General features: G+C 33.4%; 1 protein-coding gene and 1 long non-coding RNA gene across 4 annotated transcripts in view; both read right to left on the bottom strand.

Moving 5' to 3' along the window:
- LOC145582359 (target of rapamycin complex subunit LST8-1-like) overlaps positions 1-8818 on the bottom strand; it is a 30875-nt gene extending 22057 nt beyond the window's left edge. Inside the window, exons 1-5 of the mRNA XM_081639360.1 lie at positions 8470-8818; positions 8151-8252; positions 7692-7804; positions 7552-7621; positions 6904-6981 (exon numbers count right to left, since the gene is read on the bottom strand). Coding sequence (XP_081495486.1) covers positions 6904-6981; positions 7552-7621; positions 7692-7804; positions 8151-8252; positions 8470-8577 — 471 coding nt within the window. The 5' untranslated portion in view covers positions 8578-8818. The remainder of the gene's footprint in view (positions 1-6903; positions 6982-7551; positions 7622-7691; positions 7805-8150; positions 8253-8469) is intronic.
- A 2349-nt stretch (positions 8819-11167) lies between these two features.
- LOC145582358 (uncharacterized) lies at positions 11168-14273 on the bottom strand. 3 transcript variants are annotated; one of them, XR_014099865.1, is made up of 5 exons: positions 13873-14273; positions 13464-13604; positions 13285-13351; positions 12040-12145; positions 11168-11374 (listed from the first exon to the last, which is right to left on the bottom strand). It is a non-coding gene; the product is annotated as an uncharacterized LOC145582358 (long non-coding RNA). The 3 variants fall into 3 exon arrangements; XR_014099866.1 differs by having other exon boundaries at positions 13464-13553; XR_014099864.1 differs by lacking the exon at positions 13873-14273 and having other exon boundaries at positions 13464-13864.
- Positions 14274-19618: the final 5345 nt, after the last annotated feature.

Here is a 19618-nt window from a genome sequence, read left to right as displayed (position 1 = left end):
GTTTCCGCGAGTGTTGTTGCTTTCAACCGGCCGATAGCCCCCCGTGATCGTTGCGTAAGAGAATATAGTTGCTGGTAGATCTCCAAGTCCTTCTGCGCTTGGTAAAGAAAGCAGCTTAACCCCGGCTAGTTGAGCCCATTCTCTTAGGCGTAGGCTTCCCTTCTAGCCTAGTAGGAATTCTTCTTGCTACTCCATCAAGATGGTCAGTGCCACTGTCTTACTTGATTCATGTAGGATGGGTTGGTTAAGGCGAAGCAGGTTATAAAGAATCCATTCAATTAGATGTCGGTTCATTGGCGTTGCCCCTTTCCACTCCTTTACCTCTTTAACAGGCAGTTGAACTCAAAGCTGCTAGAACGAGAGCTCTTTTGTCTCCGATTCCTTATAGTGGAGCGAATTTCATCTCCTTCAATCCAACACTCCAAGGGGCATGTGGCCTGTAGTCCTATCGACGAGGAAGATCCTTTGTGTATGGGTATCCAGCAACTCTCCAGTCTCAGTTTTAGAAGACAATTCAAGACTAACATAAGACGATGAAGGGAAACTAACATCAGACTCCTTCGCTGCATCGGTGCTTACCAAAGAAGGGGATGTTTCTGCTTACTAGGATGTTTTATCCTAATCGTCTATAGAGTTTCGAGCTAGTGATCACTACAAAGTAGCCTTGGACTGGACAAGAGTACGTTCTTTTACGCTTTCCGTTGATCGAAGTAGGGCAGGTCTCAGTTTGAGAATAGGTCCTTAACGACCGATAGATAGGATCTCGCTTGGCTGCGGATGCCTCCGTCTGTCTCAACCCAAGGCTAATTTCCATGCCTGCCGCTCCGATGGATGTAAAGTTTTGAAAGACTTTTTCATGGTAATTACTATTTGCTTACTTGGATACTTCAAGCCAAGATCAGGACGATGGGCGGGGGATAGGGGCATGCATCTGTCCAAGAGTGTATTTTCTCGTTGTTGCCTGTAACAGAACATTATTAACGAGAAAAATGGCAGGTTCTATTTTCATGCTTCATGTTCTCGCCTTCGAAATCGATGCTTAAGTCGATCCACTTGCATTGGTGGTCTCTCTCTTCCCTCGTCGCATGCGCTTCACTTCGACCAGGGTGCTTTTAAGCTGGCTTCTTATTTGATTATCCGGTACCTTCCCTCGATCTGGTCTTCTGTAACAATCTGATCTTTCACTTTTTTATATTATGCTATTCTTTTGGGGAGCCTAGGTTGGGAAATAGCTATAGCCAAGTGGTGCAGAACAAAGAGGAGTGGAGCAGACTCATTAGCAACGGTTCCGGCCTAGAAATAGTAAAATTTTCATTGACCAAGCTTGAATGGGCTGCTCCATATCTTGGTTTCCGGGGAAAATGGGGTGACAAAGAGCAACTTGCTTCATTGGATCATTGCTCGGCTCGATAGGTACTTTTAGTGGTTTGCCGCACGGAGAAGCTCTTGTTTTCTTATGTGTTTATAATTAAGTCGTTTTTTTTTATTTGGAATTACATTCCATGTTAATCTAATAAAGTAAGTAGGTTCTTATATCCTAAAAGATAAGAGAAGAACTAGTCGAAAGAGGTGAGATCTAAGATCAGAAAGAGTTAACTTTAAGAAAGGCAAAAGAAAAGGCCTTTACCACGTGAATCAGACTAGGCTTATTTATCTCAGATGCAGGATTACCAATTCTACCTTTAGAACTCAGAAATGGCTACTCGTACAGGAAGTCCTAAAAGAGAGGCACACTTTCTTTTCTAACAAACCTCTTTACGTAGCTCTCCCGCCTTAACTAAATAGGCTCGCTACGTCGCCCTTATGTCGTATGCTGCTTCTTCTGCTCTCCTCTATCTTCCATACCCGGCATAGCTTCATTTGATCTACAGCAGGTTTATCATCCTTCCGCACCTGAGACCGGTCTGAGAATAGGGGAGCACGATAGCAAAAGGATCTAAGGGATTAGATTACTTATTTTTGCCTTTCTCCTTTATATATATAGGATATTTAGTGAACCAATCTAGTCCAATCCCAACCGGTTCTAGATATTCTGGAGGTGGAGCTTGTTGAGGAGGGAGGAGCTTCCCAAGATGATGTGATGGGTGAGGCCAATTCACGTGGCTTAGCCTAGTCTCTGCAAAGCAGCAAACAAAGCCCACTCCGCCCAATATCAAGCAAAGGTCATGTCCAAGCCGAAAGACAGCCCAATCGTTTGGCTCGGGATTTCTTTTCCAAGTTAGACTGCTACTTTTTTACTTGCTTTTCTCGATTAAGCATTCATGTGCTTAGCAAAGAGGTAGTGAAGTCTGTCGTGGTGCGGGGGCCTAAATTGTGCCTATCAAAGGCATGTGACGCCTTTGTTGAATTAGCCAATGCTTCTGGCTCGCAGTAATGCCCTTAGCCAAAGGCCTAGTTCCGGATTCGGACATGAATTCTAACTATACCTATTGTCAAAGCTCAAAGCAGAGAGTTATTTGCTGTGTTGCATTCAAGGGAAGTTCAAGTTGCATTATGTGAACTGTTTGCATTTTGTTACTTGTGAAACATTGTGTTGAACCATGAACTTTTGTGAACCTTGTTTTTGCTTTTGTTCTTGGGAATCGCTAGTAATTAAGGATCCTTGTGTTGCTTCCAAACTTTCCGCCTTCTGATTCTGTTGTTGGAACCTTGAGAAAGGAAGTTTGGGAGACAGGGCGTGCATATGTGGAAAAGATGTACGTTGCTGCAAACCGTTTAGACTATTTTTATGGTATGTGGAGATTGAGGTATCCGTGGTATGCTTTGGCCTTTATAGCTTGGTACTTACCTAAAGTTGGTGAGATTATTCCTATTAGGGAGAAGGATATTTCTGAACTTGAGACTTTATTAGAATGAAACGTCCCTCTTATTATGAAATTAAGTGGGTATTCCAATGGATGTCCTTTGTTTGGGTTGTATGGCTTGTCCACTAGGGCTTGGAGAGCCATGATTAATGAGCGAGCTCGGCCGACAAGAGAATGGGAATTAATCACCCAGTGATTGAATTGGATAGTGACGAAGAAGATTCAGAACCTGAACCACTTCAAGCCAATGAGAGCACTGAGTTGGTTGACGTTACTGAGGGCACCTAAAGCCTACTGTAGACCACATCATTCTTAGTGATAGTGAGGATGAGGTAGATAGCAGAGTTGACCCTATAAGGGAGGAGATGCTTGTTAGCACTCAGGCTAGTAGAGCTAAGCGAGTGGACGAAGCTGAGAGTTCGCTCAGAGGAAGAGGGCTAAGACGTGTGTTCGGAGACTTGTATTCGACAGTGATTCAGGGATATCCACCACTGAGGGACGACTCGTCCCGATGGGGGTTCCTTCCACACCGCCTAGTGCCTTTGTTTGAAGGAGTAGTTGCACCAATGAACAAATAATAAACCCTTGTTGTTCAAAGTCTTGAATGGGGAAACAATTTCAATGTTTTAAAACATAGGATGCAACTCAACTCCTTCCAACATAGTTATCATGACACCCATTATAGAAACAGGATAGTGATCGCAGATTTACCGCCCTTCCTCATCATTTTTGGTTCATCGTCAAAGATATAAAATGATTCTTCTCCGGTTTATAATTCTTAGACACAAAAAGAAATCCAATAATAGGGACCTTTCTAATTGTCATTCACCCCATTCACAACATCAGCCATTTTCAAGATGATCATAAACTTATCCTCTTCACTCATAACTTGCATATAAACAAAGAAGACGTTTGGAGCAACACCACTTACAATGGCCCAAGTCTATCTTTATCAGTTTCAAAAATGATTCCTTAAACATAAAAATTACCATCTTTATCATCACACATCTTGTTGATGATATGAACAGGATATCTCAATTCACAATAAAACCTAAAAAGAGCTACGACATCAATCGAATAGCTATTTAGTTCTTCATAAAATCCAACCACTTCAACCAGGCCCTCACCTCAACAGCAGCAGCTAGGAAGTGATGGACGCAATTGTCTAAGGAAATTTTGTTTTGATCTCTAATTATAAGTTTAATTACATAACCCTTCACTTCTTACTTTCTTAGCAAACCAACTCAACAGAATTAAAACTTCTTTCTTCTTTCTTTTCCTCTCTACTACTTCAGGTTGAAAATTTCACTTAATATTTGTGTTAAGGATGGAAGAATCCAACTATAAATAGAGAAACCTTAGTGAGGTTTGACAATTCAATCCACAGCCAGCATTGTGAGTGTACCTCTAACAGAAAAAGAAAGCCACTATTAAAAGTGAGAAACCTAAAAAAAATTAGAAGCGGGTATTCCACAATTGTATTGTGAGAGAAATTGTTATTCATCCATATTTAGGATTGGCAATCCAATCGGATCCGACCCTACTCCGCCCCGATCCGAGGGAAAAAAATCCGCTCCGAGTCCGTGAAAAAAAAAAGAAAAAAAAAATCCGAGCCCGACTTCGAGTCGGATCCTACAATAAATCCAAGAAAAATCCGACTCTGAGTTTATTTGGTTGTTTGCTATTGCACTTGTAATTTACTATGAGTTTTATGATATGTTGTACTATTGTAGACAATTTCACAAGTAGAGTGTAATGTTTGCATTATTGTTCTTTGGATTTGTATTATTATTGTTATTTCTAGTGGAATTTGTAAATTGTCAATTTACTATACTCCCTCTGTTTATATTATATATATATATATATAAGCTAGAGTCAAATTTGCACATTTGCCGAGACAAAACTTATGAAAAAATAAATTTACAAAAGTAGACATTATGACAAATCCAACAACCTATTATATGATCATATTTTTATATTATATACTAGATTAGATCCCGTGTCATGCACGGGTTTTCACTCTTTATTACGGAGTATTAATTTAAAATTATATTTAAATATAATAAATAATTTGGTCCAAAATCTATTTCTTATGTTATCCCAAATCAAGCAACTTAAAATATTTTTTTTAATCCTTTATGACTACATATTGTACTTTTTGTTCAAGCTTTCTTCTATTTTGAACAATGATGGAATGTTGTTTTTTATTTTATATTTGATAATTTTTCATTCACTAATTAGATTAGTTTGAAAGATATATATTCATGATTTTTTGCTATAGATAATCATTATACATAAAAAGTAATTGCTTATAAAGAAATTATTATAAAGATATGGTGAGAAATCTAAGTTGGTAAATACTCCAAATATTAATTTTTGATTTTTTCCTAAATTTTTGGGAAAAATATTTGCGTATATTCTCTATCAATTTTTTTAAAAGTTTTTTTTAAAAAAAAATAATATATTAAAGACACACTAAAAGATGACACGTGTCATTGCTGGTGTGTCTTTTAATATATAGTTATTGATTGGTAAATAAATTAAGTCAATAATGACATGAATAGTGGAAAATCTCAACTCTAGCATATTAAAAAAAAAAACGGAGAGAGTAAATGTTTTTACAAAAAACCGAAAAAACAAAGAAACTCGGAGTTGGGTCAGATTGGATCGGAGTTGGAGGCCAGATATTGAAGTCGGAGTCAGATTTAGCCCCGACTTCCTGTATGATCGGAGTCGGATTTAGCATAATCTACTTCGAATCCGACTCGTTGACATCACTATCCATATTAGGTGGAGTCTTCTTGTAATCCTACTATTATTAATAATGGAAGTTTTGCACTACTAGTCACTCGGATTTTTGGTTTTCCACATTAACAAAAATTTATTGTGCTCTCTATTTTATTATTATCGTTATATTTCCATCTTGATTACACAAAGAGGGGAAATACAGTTTATCCCAACGGGAGGAAGAACGACAATAGTGAAAGATGAAGTAGGAGAAGAAAGGATCCGACTCCGACTCTTAAGATCCGTAAAGACCGTAATAAAAAATTCCTTAGTGTTTTGGTGAGAACAAAAGAAATTCCTTCTTTTTTTTTTTTGTAATAAAAGTTGATTCAGAGATAGAGATAGGGATAGGGATAAGGATTAGATATAAACCCACCTCACTCCCTAGGGTATGAGAACTCAAGAGCTTCAAATCTTGTAGGTTGAGCTTATCATTTTTTTTTGCAAAAAATTCTAATTAAACACTAAGTATGGGTTTGATTCCAAACTCATACCTAAAACCAAAAATCTGTGAGCCAAAAAGCCCCTATAATGTTCATAAATCACCTACCCTATGTCCTTGGATGAATCTTAGAAACTTTTCTTTACATACCACCATTCTCTATCCTTAGATGACTCTTAAAACCCATAAGGTTCAAGTCAAAAGCATACGTCACAATGCCTGTAACATTTAACGTTAGGTCAGATACAGTCATAGAATCTGCCAAATATGGAATATCAAAACAAGACCGTAATCGAATTAGTGCCTCACAAACTATTTTTGTTGAGCTATGTCAATATTTTTTTTATCAAACATGTTCCTCTCCACTATAGGCAACCAAAACATATGGGGTAAGTTAGGGGTTCCAATTCTTTCCCATTATGTTATTCTTCATTCTTTTGCCTTCCCTTTGGAAAAATTAAATGGCCTTAAAAGCTAAAAATAACTAATGTATAAAAGAGATTGATACACTACAATTTCATCTCATATGTTACCAAAATATAAATAAAAGGCCAGCTGGTTTGGAAATTAAAAAACAAAATGCATGCCGAGGTCTAAACAGAAGGTAACCATAATGAGTAAAACCGTGTACTCTAGAATAGAATTGCTCCAGAATTTAAGAAGAAAGATTCACCAAGGACAAATATCAAGGATTGTAAGGAAAGAGAACAAAAATTCACTAAGTGTTCAACTCAGATAGATAAATCCAAAACTTTGAGTATAAACTATAGTATAAAAATTATACCAAACAAAACCTTCTTTCAATAACCAAGCATAAGCACTTATTTAAAAATTATATTGGTGTACCAGTTAGCAACACTAAATACCTACCAATTCACAGCTGCATGAATTTGCTGTCAAATCCCAAACCCGGATATTGCCATTCTGGTCTCCTGATATCAGTTCAGTCTGCAAAATCACCGTGAAGACAACATTGAATCTGGAACCAACCAGCCAACAATTATGAAGAAGTAACATTTTTTTTTTTTTAAAAAATATTATGTATAAAGATTACTTTTCCACCAAAAAAAAAAAAAAAAAAATACTACCTCTGTCTTGCAACAAAGGGTATTATTTGTGAGACATAAAAAATTCCTTTGTGGCAAATAATAAGAAACGGAGGTAGTACTTCGTATGAGCTAATAAGTGAAATTTGGTGATCCGTTAAGATGTAGCCATTTCGCAAATGCTATTTGTAACTTAACAAGATCCAATTGAGCAGGCAAAAGAAAATTTAGTTCACCACTTAATAAAAGAACTATTGTTAATGTACAGCGAACAAGAATATTTAATGACTTAACTCATTTTCCATAGTTAATAAGTTCTAAGCAAAGGTGTTAAGACTTAAGAGAGTCCACCATATGGTACTATGGACTAAGTCAATACGAGTCATTCTCCATCATCCAACATTGAATCAATTACCCAAAACTACAGATAAATCAAGCATAAAAGAGTTGAGAACAATAGCCTAAAATTAACCTGGTTTGGATGCAGAACAACAGTGTTCACAGCAGCACGACTTTCATATTCCCTTTGACAGCCTGGAGCTCTGAAATCGAAACTCAATGTCTTTACTTTATCAACTTCATTCTAACGAATCACAAAATTCATGTTGTTACCTGAGGTCCCATATCTTCACTGTACCATCCTCAGAACCGGAATACATCCAATTCCCATTAGATGGAAACCCAACTGCCATAACATTATTCGTATGAGAATCATAACTCATCACCTGCCATTTTGATATCAAAGATATAATCCTACACCATCAATTCGAAGCAACTAACACAACCTTCCCCCCTCGGGCCCTCCCACACACACACACACACACTCTATGTTACCTGGACTCTTCATCTTATCTCAAGTAGCTGTGTTAGAACCTCAACAATCCTACACGGGTACAGACACTTCCACAATTCATTTTGCACCAAAAAATCGAAATTTTTCATAAACAAGCCGAGTCTAAAACTTGGGCACATACCCTTGTCCGATATGGGTTCCAAAGTCCAGGTAACATAGAACACCCACACATAAACAGAATCACAATGGCATTAAACCTTCTGATCAAGGTATATTACCGGTTGAGGGTTGCTCGAATTAATATCGAACAATCGAATGTGAGGATTCCCAGCTGCAGCCAAATATCGCTTATCTGGGGTTATTTCAAGCCTATTAACTTGCTGTAAAACAAACAAAAGATCACATCTTTACACCAAATTCATCCCCTCATAAATTCAATATACACATATTCACCAAAATACAAATTATTCACACCATATCACAAATATTGAAAATAATACAACGTAACTCAACGATTAATTCCAGAAATTTCTCAACTACATTAGATTCAAACAAATAAATTAATTAATTAAAATTACAATTAAAAAAAAGACTTACAGAATCTGGGTATTGAATATTACGATAGCATCTACCAGTTTGAGCCTCCCAAAATCGAATGGTGTGGTCATAGCTAGCAGTTGCAAGAATCACAGAGGGTTGACTCATCTTTAATTACCCTCTTTTTGGAAATTTTTTCTTTTTGATTTAAGTTGATGAAAATTGAAAATACTCAATTAATTTTATGAATACAGACATTACAATTTTCTGATTTTCAATAAAAACTTGAAATCAAATTTGGATCATAATGGATTTGAGAGAGAAAGAACAGAAAGGCGTGGGCATTAGGGTTTTATGGTTTCAATGGAAATGAGAATCAGAATTTCTTCGCTAAACAAGATTAAGATTGAGTTTTAACATGAAAAACTTCAACAAGATTAAGGTTAGGGCTGATGATATTAAGCAACCTTGGCAATGCTTGAACCAAAGTTTAATACTCATTGCGTTCCTAATTACTCTTGATTAGAGCGTTTTAGGTAGTGTTTAGCGTTTGGACCATGGGCCAGTTCATTTCAGATTATTTTCAATTCAATTCAGCTCTAATAAGTTCAATTCTTAATTTTCTTCTCTCATAAAATATTCAATTCAGTTCAGTTCAGCTCCAATAAGTTCATTTCAGTCAATTAGAACAGGTCCCAAGTCAAGACACCAGTACTGGACCGATACGCAATACTCAAAGGAAATATAAGGTAATGGTTAGCGTTTGGACCAAGTCAAACAGAGCTTAGAGTTTAATACTCATTGCGTTCTACTCTAAACTCTGGACCGGTACACGATACTCAAAGAAAATATTTTACTGGTTGAGGGTTGCTCGAATTAATATCAAATAGTTAGTAATGGCATTATATTAGCCTTTTGATCAAGACTGTTTGGTGAGAGCGTCTTAAGTAGTGGTTAGTGTTTGGACCAAATCAAAACACTAGTACTCAAAAGGAAATATAAGAGTGTTTGGTAAGGTAGTGAGTAATGGTAGAGGTAATGTATTGGTAGCTTTTCTCAAACCATCAAACGTTACAAATGTTAACATTTGAAGATAGCATGTAACGACAAATTTCGAGTACTTTTTAAATATTGCATGTGGATTTTTTTTGTATTTAATATTGCAATCACTATTTTTACCAAACATTTATACTATTAACCATTACATTAATAGCTAACCTCTACCTACTACTAAATGACAGCTACCCCACTACCTGATCACTAAAAACTATCCCGCTATAGTAGTTTTGCCAAATATAGCCTATATTGCTGGTTATGTTTGACGCATATTTTATGCGGTTATTTAGGAAAATAAAATACAGAATAGTAAAAATCGATGATTAGATCTCACTATTGTGGGTCCAATCCAAATCTTTGTAAAGTGTGTTTTTTATTTTGGTGTTTGTGATTTGTGAATGACCCAATTTATTGACATTTTACTTAGAGAGTTTGAGTTCAACTTGCACTTATCATTTAATCTGTTTTGTCTTTTTAGTGGTGTAGGGAATGTTTCAAGTCACCCAACTTTAAGCCCCATTGTGATCATGCACTTAAGCATAGTAGCGTCCAAAGGGAAGGAAGCTAGAGTAAAAGAGTCGCCAACAAGTTTTAGGAACTTGTAAACCGTTCACGAGGTGAAGGTTACACCCCTTCACGATCATAGAGATTGCTAACTCCATAATGGTCATGAACCATGACTGGATATTCGGGGGTGAAGGTACAAATCCAACCTAAAAGAGATTGAATCTACCCTAAATAGGCCTCTATTTTGTTCTTCTCATATTCATGTGCGCTTTTCGATCAACATACAATCAATATATTAATTCTAAACCTGTTTAATCTATGTTGGTTGATTATTATTGCACAAATAAATCTATTATTGGTGATCACTTGAATTAAAATCATATTAGCTTAATTCAAATTATTAATTATCTTATTAAGCGTGATTTCTAGTACAAATTCCCTTTAAACCTGCAAGAGAGGGCGTGATCAAGCAACATAATAATATCGATTATAACCATCATCATAACAATCCCATCAAAGCATAATATTATTAGCAAGATCCTAGGCATGATACTAACATAATTAATAACAAATTCTAGCATGTCACTAAACAATAAAAATCAAAGGTTTATCCATAACATGATACTAGAAAACAATAAAATTTTAGAAATATTAATTAACTCCCTAAACATGATACTAAGAATTAAAATAATAATCTAAGCATGATTTCTATACCAAAAGAATAATTAAGTAATCAAATTATTTACTTTGAAGCCTTGTACCTCTTTCTATCACTAGTGGAAAAAACGCTATTAGCAACTGGCGAAAAGTGACTTTTAGCAACTGGCACGTGGGGCTGCTAGTGAGGGGGCTACTAATGATAATATTATTTGCAATTGACACTTGTCAGCTGCTAATAGTTATTATTCACAACTGCCATAATTATTGGCCAGTTGCAAATAGTCCTTTTTTTAAACATAAAAGGGTACTATTCACAACTGGACAAGTGTAGGCCCGTTGCTAATAGTAGTTATTTGCAGCTGGCCTAATTATAAGCCATTGCGAGTAGCCTTATTTTAAACTTAATAGAGTATTATTTGCAACTGGCCTAGTATTAGGCCCGCTGCTAATACTATCTATTTGCAACTGACCTAATTTAAGCCTGTTGCGAATGGTATTTTTATTAAAAATAAAAAAAAAGTAATTTTTAGCCTAATTGATGTATGAAATATATCATTTACTTGTAGAAAATATCTATTACAACAAAATTCATATTTATCAAACAATAATTACAAATTTAAAAAAAAAAATTACAAGGTTGGCTTGTCTATTCAACAAAAGAAACACATCAGCAACATCGTCTAGGAACAACAACATTAATGAGAAGTAGCGGCTCAAATCGACTAATAAGCCATGAATTTTCCTGCTAAACATAAAAGCAACAATAAACAACAATTGATTAGGAATTAATCTAAACATAAGTAAAAATGAACAGAAAAAAAAAGCAACAAAATTTAAGGAGAAAGAACTTAGATTGACAATGCCAATCTGGCAAGGGAACTCTATCTACACATCACAATTCAGAGACCAAAAAAAAAAAAAAAAAAAAAAAAAAAAAGAAAAAAGAAAAAAAAAAAACACAAATCAAACTCTAGCTTCATCATATTAACAGCAACTCATGATACAATGGTCGCTAACATTATGATCTTGTCTTAAGTGAATGCAATACTTGTATCAGTTGATGTTTTTAGATAAAATAATTGTTCACTAAAATATTGTAACAAAGATTATAACTATACTTGGCTTCTTGTTAATCCACTTTTGATAGCAAGGAAGTTCTTATTTGTATATTTAGGGTACCTGAAAACCATCAGACTTCTAACCCTTTTTTATACTACACTAAAAAAAATGGATCATAGTACTATGTATGAAAGCTCCACAAGAATAGAACATGCAGCATCACACAGTTGACCTCTAGCAATTGCTTTAGGGAATATTATAATCAATAAGATTGCCATGATAATCTTGATGAACAAATGAACAATAATGAGGTAAAATGTTGTGTATGAAAGCTCCACAGGAATATACCATGGCACTGACCAGCTCTTATGCAATCCTAATCAAGGGCATATAATGCGGGTTCCTTGAACTTCCCTATAGTCTTGACAATGTATGTTCGGCACGACAACTTCATCTGGACAGCATGATTCAGAGACAAAAAAAAAAAAAAAAGCACCAAATCAAACTCTAGCCTCATCAAGTAAAATTTATCTCATCATAGGCTACACACATGAATTAAAACAGGAGAAATGCAGCAGCAAAAAAAAATTGAAATGCAGTAGACCCACCAAAATCAGGTTACCTCAAAGCCTCCCCAATTGTATTATCCTTCATCAGGCCTAACCCATTAGTGTCATCAATTATTTTATTCATAATTTGTAACTACATTAATAATAAAATGGAAACTGGAAATTAGGAGCTATTTTTGAAGATATGTTCAAATGACTATAAATGATAATTTCCAACATTCTTGGTCAATGTAGTTAACGCCAAGGAGTTTAGCAATAAAAAAAATTAAAACAGCAGAAAGACACAAGTTTGAAGTTAAATTATAAAGATATTACTTCATTCTTAAGTTTCTCTACCCTATTCATAAATCATAACTAAGGCCTTATTAATTTCACCTTGAGAACTTTAGTTCAGACAAGCTAGTGACAACAAATTTAGGTCTATAAGGTTCATATAATGGCTAATGTGTCAAGTTTAGAGCTAAAAATAAAATAATTTGCACTTCAACTCACCTTATTTCCACTTACTTCTAGAAAGTTAAGTTCATATACTAGGTCATAAGTTTATACAAAACCTTTGGTTCTTTTTAGAGGAAGAATCATAAAATAACTTTTCATCCAACAAAATCAGCTTGATAAAGGTGGGTAACTATATCAGAAGTACCAAACTAAGTAGTTTACGAGATATAGCAAACGGGTTAGCTCAAATGGCATTATAAGACAAATAAAATGGCAAAGATATGAGCTTTGTGATCGATTTTAATAAACTGATGGTTGTTGTACCTCCAGAGAAAACTAGAACAAACAACTCACAATCAATGCCCACCCCAAATTATGTCCCAAATATGAACCGGACACTTGATTCAACTAATCTAATTTCTCAATTCAACAAAACACAAGTAAATGCAAAAAATTAACAAGAAAAATTCATACTCTCACACAAGTACACAACACCAAGTCAAACCTAAATTTCACTAAAAAACAAGAATTTCAAATTGAAACTATAAAGATAGACAAAGTATAAAAGGGTAATAGAAAAAAGTACCTTAAGAACAGAAGAAAAGCTCTTTGCTTGTTCAATTTCAAAAAATGAGAAATTTCACAGGAAAAGACTACAAGAAAGAAAAGTAGCTAGGATTTAGAAGTCAATATAATCCTCACTGAATGAAAACCTCCTAGTTCTTATAAGCAAATAATGGAAATACTCTTCTGTAAAAGCTGTACCAAATTACGAGAACTACAGAGTTTGGCATCTGATTTCCTGAATTGCCGACCAATATTTGCTACTCGGGGTTGAACTTCAGGAACTTTGTACTGCGTTATTGCGCATAAAAATACATAGTAGCAATAAACTTCACAGTAGATCTAGCAACTCAAATCACAATCAATCAAAGTTAACCGAACCAAATCTTTCATATCCAAAACTAATTTACCATCAACAACACTAAATCAAGCAAAATATCATGGAATCAGCTCCAACTATCAACAGATTTGAATTCAAAACCATATCAATGAAAAAAAATCGAAACAATAAACTAAAAAGAATTGAATCTAGGGAAAAAAATTCCTAAAGATCTGTCGAATTGAAGCAATTCCAAACAACCAAATTCAAGAAAAAAGCAAAAAAAAATACCCTAAATTGTCAAATTGAGTCTGTCAAATTGAAGCTTCAATTTGACGACTTGGCTGATGCGCCTACTTCAATGGAAAACAGAACGTTCATAAACTGCTTAAATGGAGAACAGAAGGCTCATAAGCTGCTTCAATGGAGAATTTGAAGTACGGCTTCAATCGGGTGCAGCACAAAATTAGGGTTTTATCCTACTTCAGTGTAGTGCATAAGAAATTAGGGTTTCGTTCTTCTTTAATTCTTGAGCAAAAATGAAGCAGATGGCTGAGTGAAGTTCAGGGACAATGCGGTTGAATTGCTGAGGGCTGATTGACGTTCAAGGACGAACAATGGAGGCAAGGGCTGAATAAGTGAAGTTCATCACCAAGGTTTTTTTCGTTTTTTGATGAGAGAGAAGGCGGATATATGAGAGAGAAGGGGGTGGGTCAAATTTAGAACATCATTTTCCTACTTTTAGCAGCTGGCCTTTCAAGGTTAGTTACAAATAATTTGGTCAAATTTTAGTTGACCTATTATTTGTAGCGGGCATTTAAAAGGTAAGTTGCGAATAAATATTTTATTTTAAAAATTATTATTATTAGCAACGGGCATTAAATAGGCCAGTTGCTAATATAAATTTTTACTTTTTCAATCTAAGTATTAGCAGCGCTCATTACTACGCCAGTTGCTAATGACATAGTATTTGTAACTAACATTATTTTAGCCAGTTGCAATTAGTGTTTTAGTAACTAACACATATAATGTCAGTTACTAATAGGGTGCTGCTAATAGCAATTTTTCCACTAGTGTATTAAAAGAATACACGCATTAGTAACTTCAATGATAATATTAAATCAAACAATTAATATGAATTGAAATTTGATTTGTGACCAAACCCTCAGAACTATCAACCTTTTACGTCGAGGTTTAAGGCAACTTCGAGCTTGGTTATGTGTGTCTAAGTCTCGTGATGGACTTATGGTGTATTTTGAAAAGGCTAGGCTTAGAAATCAAGAGAGAAAGAAAGAATAAGCTTTAGCTTAGAGAGAGAAGAGAGATGATGATTGTTGATGATTTAAAACGGAGGAAAAAGACCCTATTTATAGAGAAAAATCGACCGTAAACGATAAGAAAAAAAGTTAGAATTTAACTCGGAGTAAAATCAGCTCCATCGCGACGCGACAGAGCTATTGCACAACGATAGGCCTGTCGCGGCGCGATGGAAGCTGCATGATAAAAATTCGTACGGAGTCCTTCTAATTGAATTGGATTACTTAGAGTCCGTACTTATCTTTTATTAAACCGGATTTAATCTTTTTAAAACACTTGTTTTATTCCAAATAGAATTCTTTATCTTTTCAAAACCAATAATAATTAAAATTACAAATCATAATCTCTTTAGAACTCAAAATAACCTTCTAGAATTCTAGAAGATTAGGATAAATCCTAATGACTTTAGGAATACAACTATAACTAATGGACCCTCCACATGATCATTGGGCCGCCCATCAAAATCATTTAGGCCCAATTTAATATTTTGGCTATAACTTCCTCGTTATAACTCGGAATTGGGCTTATAATATATCGTTGTAAAGCTCTTTTCAACTCCTATCCAACTACACAATTATTGGACCCATATCACGGATCAGAATAAACTGGATTGGACATTTTTCATAAATAGGATACGAAATGAATGATTTTCGAAATAAGAAATGAATTACTTTTATTAAAACAGTTTTAGAAAACAGAAGAATTCACGAGACTCTTCAACATTTCACCTTACTCGATATCAATGACGTAAAAGGTACTCATCACTAGGTTTGGTTTTTGGGGAGACACAATCAGGTGTCTACAAGTGGTATTTTAAAATAAAAAAATTAATGGGTAGTTTAATAAAACGTGGAATTTCCGTAAAATATAATTTATTCTTAATTTTTAACTAATATTGGAATCTTTTAACCTATATAGATTTTGCAAAGAAGTGATTTTCAATAGGTCTTGTAAAAAGCAGATTTAGGTTAATTTTATTATAAGACAGTCAATTTAAAGGAAACTTCAAATGAATACATGCTATGAAGGCAAATATGATTAATCTAACACATTAAATGTGTTTTTTAAGGGTAAAATAAGAAAAGGGTAATTTTTTTTTTTTTAAGTAGATAAGGATAACTTAATACTTTTGCAATAAATTTAACCCATCTTACAATAACTTAATAAAATTTTGCTTTAATTAAGAATTATTGAGTGATTTTTATGAGGTAAATCTTTTAAAGGGTAAGATGATAGTTTTTTTACCTTATGAATTATTTTTAAAGAGATTTCTTTTTTTTTTTGTCAAGAGAATATTTACTACCGATATAGTAAGAAAACAAGGGACTTTAAATTAATGTCGCTTTTAATCATTTTAGAGTAATTTCACACCCGTCTTACACTCTTACAATCATAAATGTACAATTGCGCAAATATTTAGCTGAGGTCACGCCTACTAAATGAACATTTACTAGAAAAAATAAACATTTACTAGAAAAAAATGACCATTCATTTTCTGAACATTGCATTATATAAAAATGAACATTTATAATATAAGAGTAATATAAAGGGACTATGAAACTGAAAAAATATGTACATTTAATATTATATAACTGAACATTTCAGTTGTAAATAAAAATAAACCTATGATTTTTTATTCATCAACATTTTTTAAGTGTCAAGTTAAATACCTTGATCTGTTCATTTCTCTTGAATGGATATCATGCAATTGAGGTATATGATTTAATACCAATTAAATAAATCAACAATATGTTTTTTAATAATGAACAAAATGCTAATGTCTTACATTATTAATGTTAATGTTTATCGAACATCTTTTATTATAAAAACGAATATTTTATATAACTGAACAAACACAAAAAAATTGTATTTCGTATTAATTAAAAAATAAAATGAACATTTATTTTTATAAAAATGAACATCATACGACATGAAAATAAACATTTATTTTATAAATGAACATTATACTGCATGAAAATGAACATTTGTTAATTGAAAAATATAAAATTATTATAAAATAGATTCAATTAGAAAATGTTCATTTTTATTACACTAAATGTTCAACATTGGTAGTGACCTTAGCTAGTATTGGCTGAGGTCGACATTAGTCATTAACTACTGGTACAATTGTACATTGGCTTGGATCATTAGCTTTTAGAGGGCCCTGTGTTGTACATGCTTTAGGCCCAATAACGTGGGCTCAAATGCCCCTTCTTTTCATCTTTGACTCAAGCCTCTTACAAACAAAAGGGTTTTAGAATTAAAGACTTTCAGTATTTTGCTGTACTATTAATCTACTATGGCTATATGCTAGTAATCAACGAAGTAATGGGTGCAGTCCCTGCAGATGTGCAATGGTATCATGCTATAATAATAATTATTAATAAAGGTTTCAAGTATTAAACTCGAATCATATGATCTAAGCATATTCAGTGATATATGACACTATAAAGTTTCTATTATGTACATTTATAAAGTGTTCCCTCCTGGGTTTCAAAAAAAAAAAAAAAATAAATAAATAAAAGAAGTGTTCCCTCCGTTTCTAAAATATTTCATGTGTTTCAGAGTAATTGACACATTCAAGGGTAACATACATGTCAATCCAATAGTGTAAAAAAATAAATAATAAAAATAGATAATATAAAATTTTATACTAATACCTATTTATCAATATATAAAATTTGTTTTTAATATATTACTTAGAAACAATGGTCAAAATTAGTATATAATAATAAAAAAAATACAAACGGCGTCACAGAGAAAGTTAAAAAAAAATTAAAAAAAATTGACCCCATTCGAATAACCCTTAAAAAACATTGCTTTATACTGCAGTTAGTTGATTTTTCCAATTACAACCTACCTGCTCCTTATAATACAGTAATTTCTTAAAAAAGTGAAATAATGTTTAGGAATTAGGATAATCGGCTCGGACAATACCAAGATCTCCAAGTTATTGCAGGATTAGATTTATAATATTATACATGAATGTCATGATCAAATAATAATTTATTAAATACAATGATTTATACATTTTTGTTTTTAAAAGAATAACATAAATGCAATGAGGCACTAGTATAACAATTAATTACTCCGTAGTGTATAAACAGATAAACTTGAGATTGCAGGTCTAAAACATATCGTTCAATTCATGATTGAGTATCATATGACACGTGTATTTGCTTAAGTTTGTCAAATTGTGTTGTCTACTTTGATTATTTGGTCCTATTAATATTTTAAACAATGAAGAGGATTGCAACAATGAAGTCATGATATGAAATTCTCCAATCAAAGGAAAAGTTTGATTTATTGCTTGTACAAGAGCCTACAAGGATTAGGGTTAAGGATACATTAGTACTATACAACTAATTATATACATGAGATTATTTACATAATCTAACAGTGTATTAAAAAAATTTATCTAAAATGTGATACATGCATGTTTACATCTATACACGAGACTGAATTAAAGCATATTTATTTTTATATAATTTTTTTTTTGGTAAGAAAAGGGGTACAGCCTACTAAATTGATCTTAATTCACTCAAAGCGACACACTGATATAATTCAATATATAATCTCGATATAATTTCTACAACGAACAAAGTGAGTTGTATAGTTTAGGAGGACCCCTCTTGGTATTATTATGTATGATTATGATGCAACATATACATAACTTTGATAGAGAAGGGAATACATGTCATATTTAAGAGAGCAAGTTGTACATAGTTTGATCACCATCGATCTATCTCTTGAAAGCTCGATCGGTTAAGCTTGCACGTACCATCTACTAGTAATAGTACTATATATTCGTTGTTCATTAAGTGTTTAACCATGATTGCCTAGTTGTACCATTCACTGACACTCTCATCATCTTTTCTTAGCGAAATCATTTTGTATCCAACAATTTTATGCTGTAATGTCTACTTTTATAGTATCATATCATTATCCATCCAAAAGTTTCATTTTTCAAGTAGCTTATGTCTTGTATAAATCTGTTACACAAATTATTATTATTATTATTGGGTAGCTTAATTAGATGCATGTATGAGCCGAATTAAGAAATAAAAATAGATACTCATATAATGATTATTTATGCAGATGTTGTTCCAAATGTATATACAATCCAGTAACCAATCTAATTGCATGCATGAATTTACACTTTATAATTAGATACTATTACAATAATCAATTGAGTTCAAGAATAGGAATTTCTTTTACAAACTAAGAAGATTTTAAAGTATGAAACTTGATTGCTTAATTAGCTCATAGATTTATCTTAAACTAATTTATTTTGTATGTCTAACTACACAACTTTTGTTAGTATTACTGAAGAATTTAATTGAGTAACACATGCTCTTATGTAGTTATGTTAGTACATGGCAATGGATGAACCTTAAATTAATCATTATAGTTTAACATTTCGGTGTACTTGGTCTCTTTCACGTAGAAAAAGGGTGACACAAAATGTTTCTCTTGTCTTTCAACACAAGGTACTATGCATGAAATGTGCATCATCTACACCTCAAATAAACAATATAATGTTAAAAGGAGGATTTACGCACCATCTACACCTCAAATGAAATGTGCATTTAATTGCTTGACGATTAGTAATTTCAGAAGTATTTAGCACAAATGTCGTCTTTATTAAATAAAGGGGATAAATGTCTTTTAACTTGAGCGTATAAACAATCAATATTGTATGCATTTAGAAGTACTCGTA

Source organism: Chenopodium album, chromosome 15, assembly GCF_948465745.1.
Source record: "Chenopodium album chromosome 15, dcCheAlbu1.1, whole genome shotgun sequence".
NCBI classification, from domain to species: domain Eukaryota; kingdom Viridiplantae; phylum Streptophyta; class Magnoliopsida; order Caryophyllales; family Amaranthaceae; genus Chenopodium; species Chenopodium album.
Note: the sequence above shows the minus strand (reverse complement) of the source record. Positions and strands in the feature narration are given on the sequence as shown.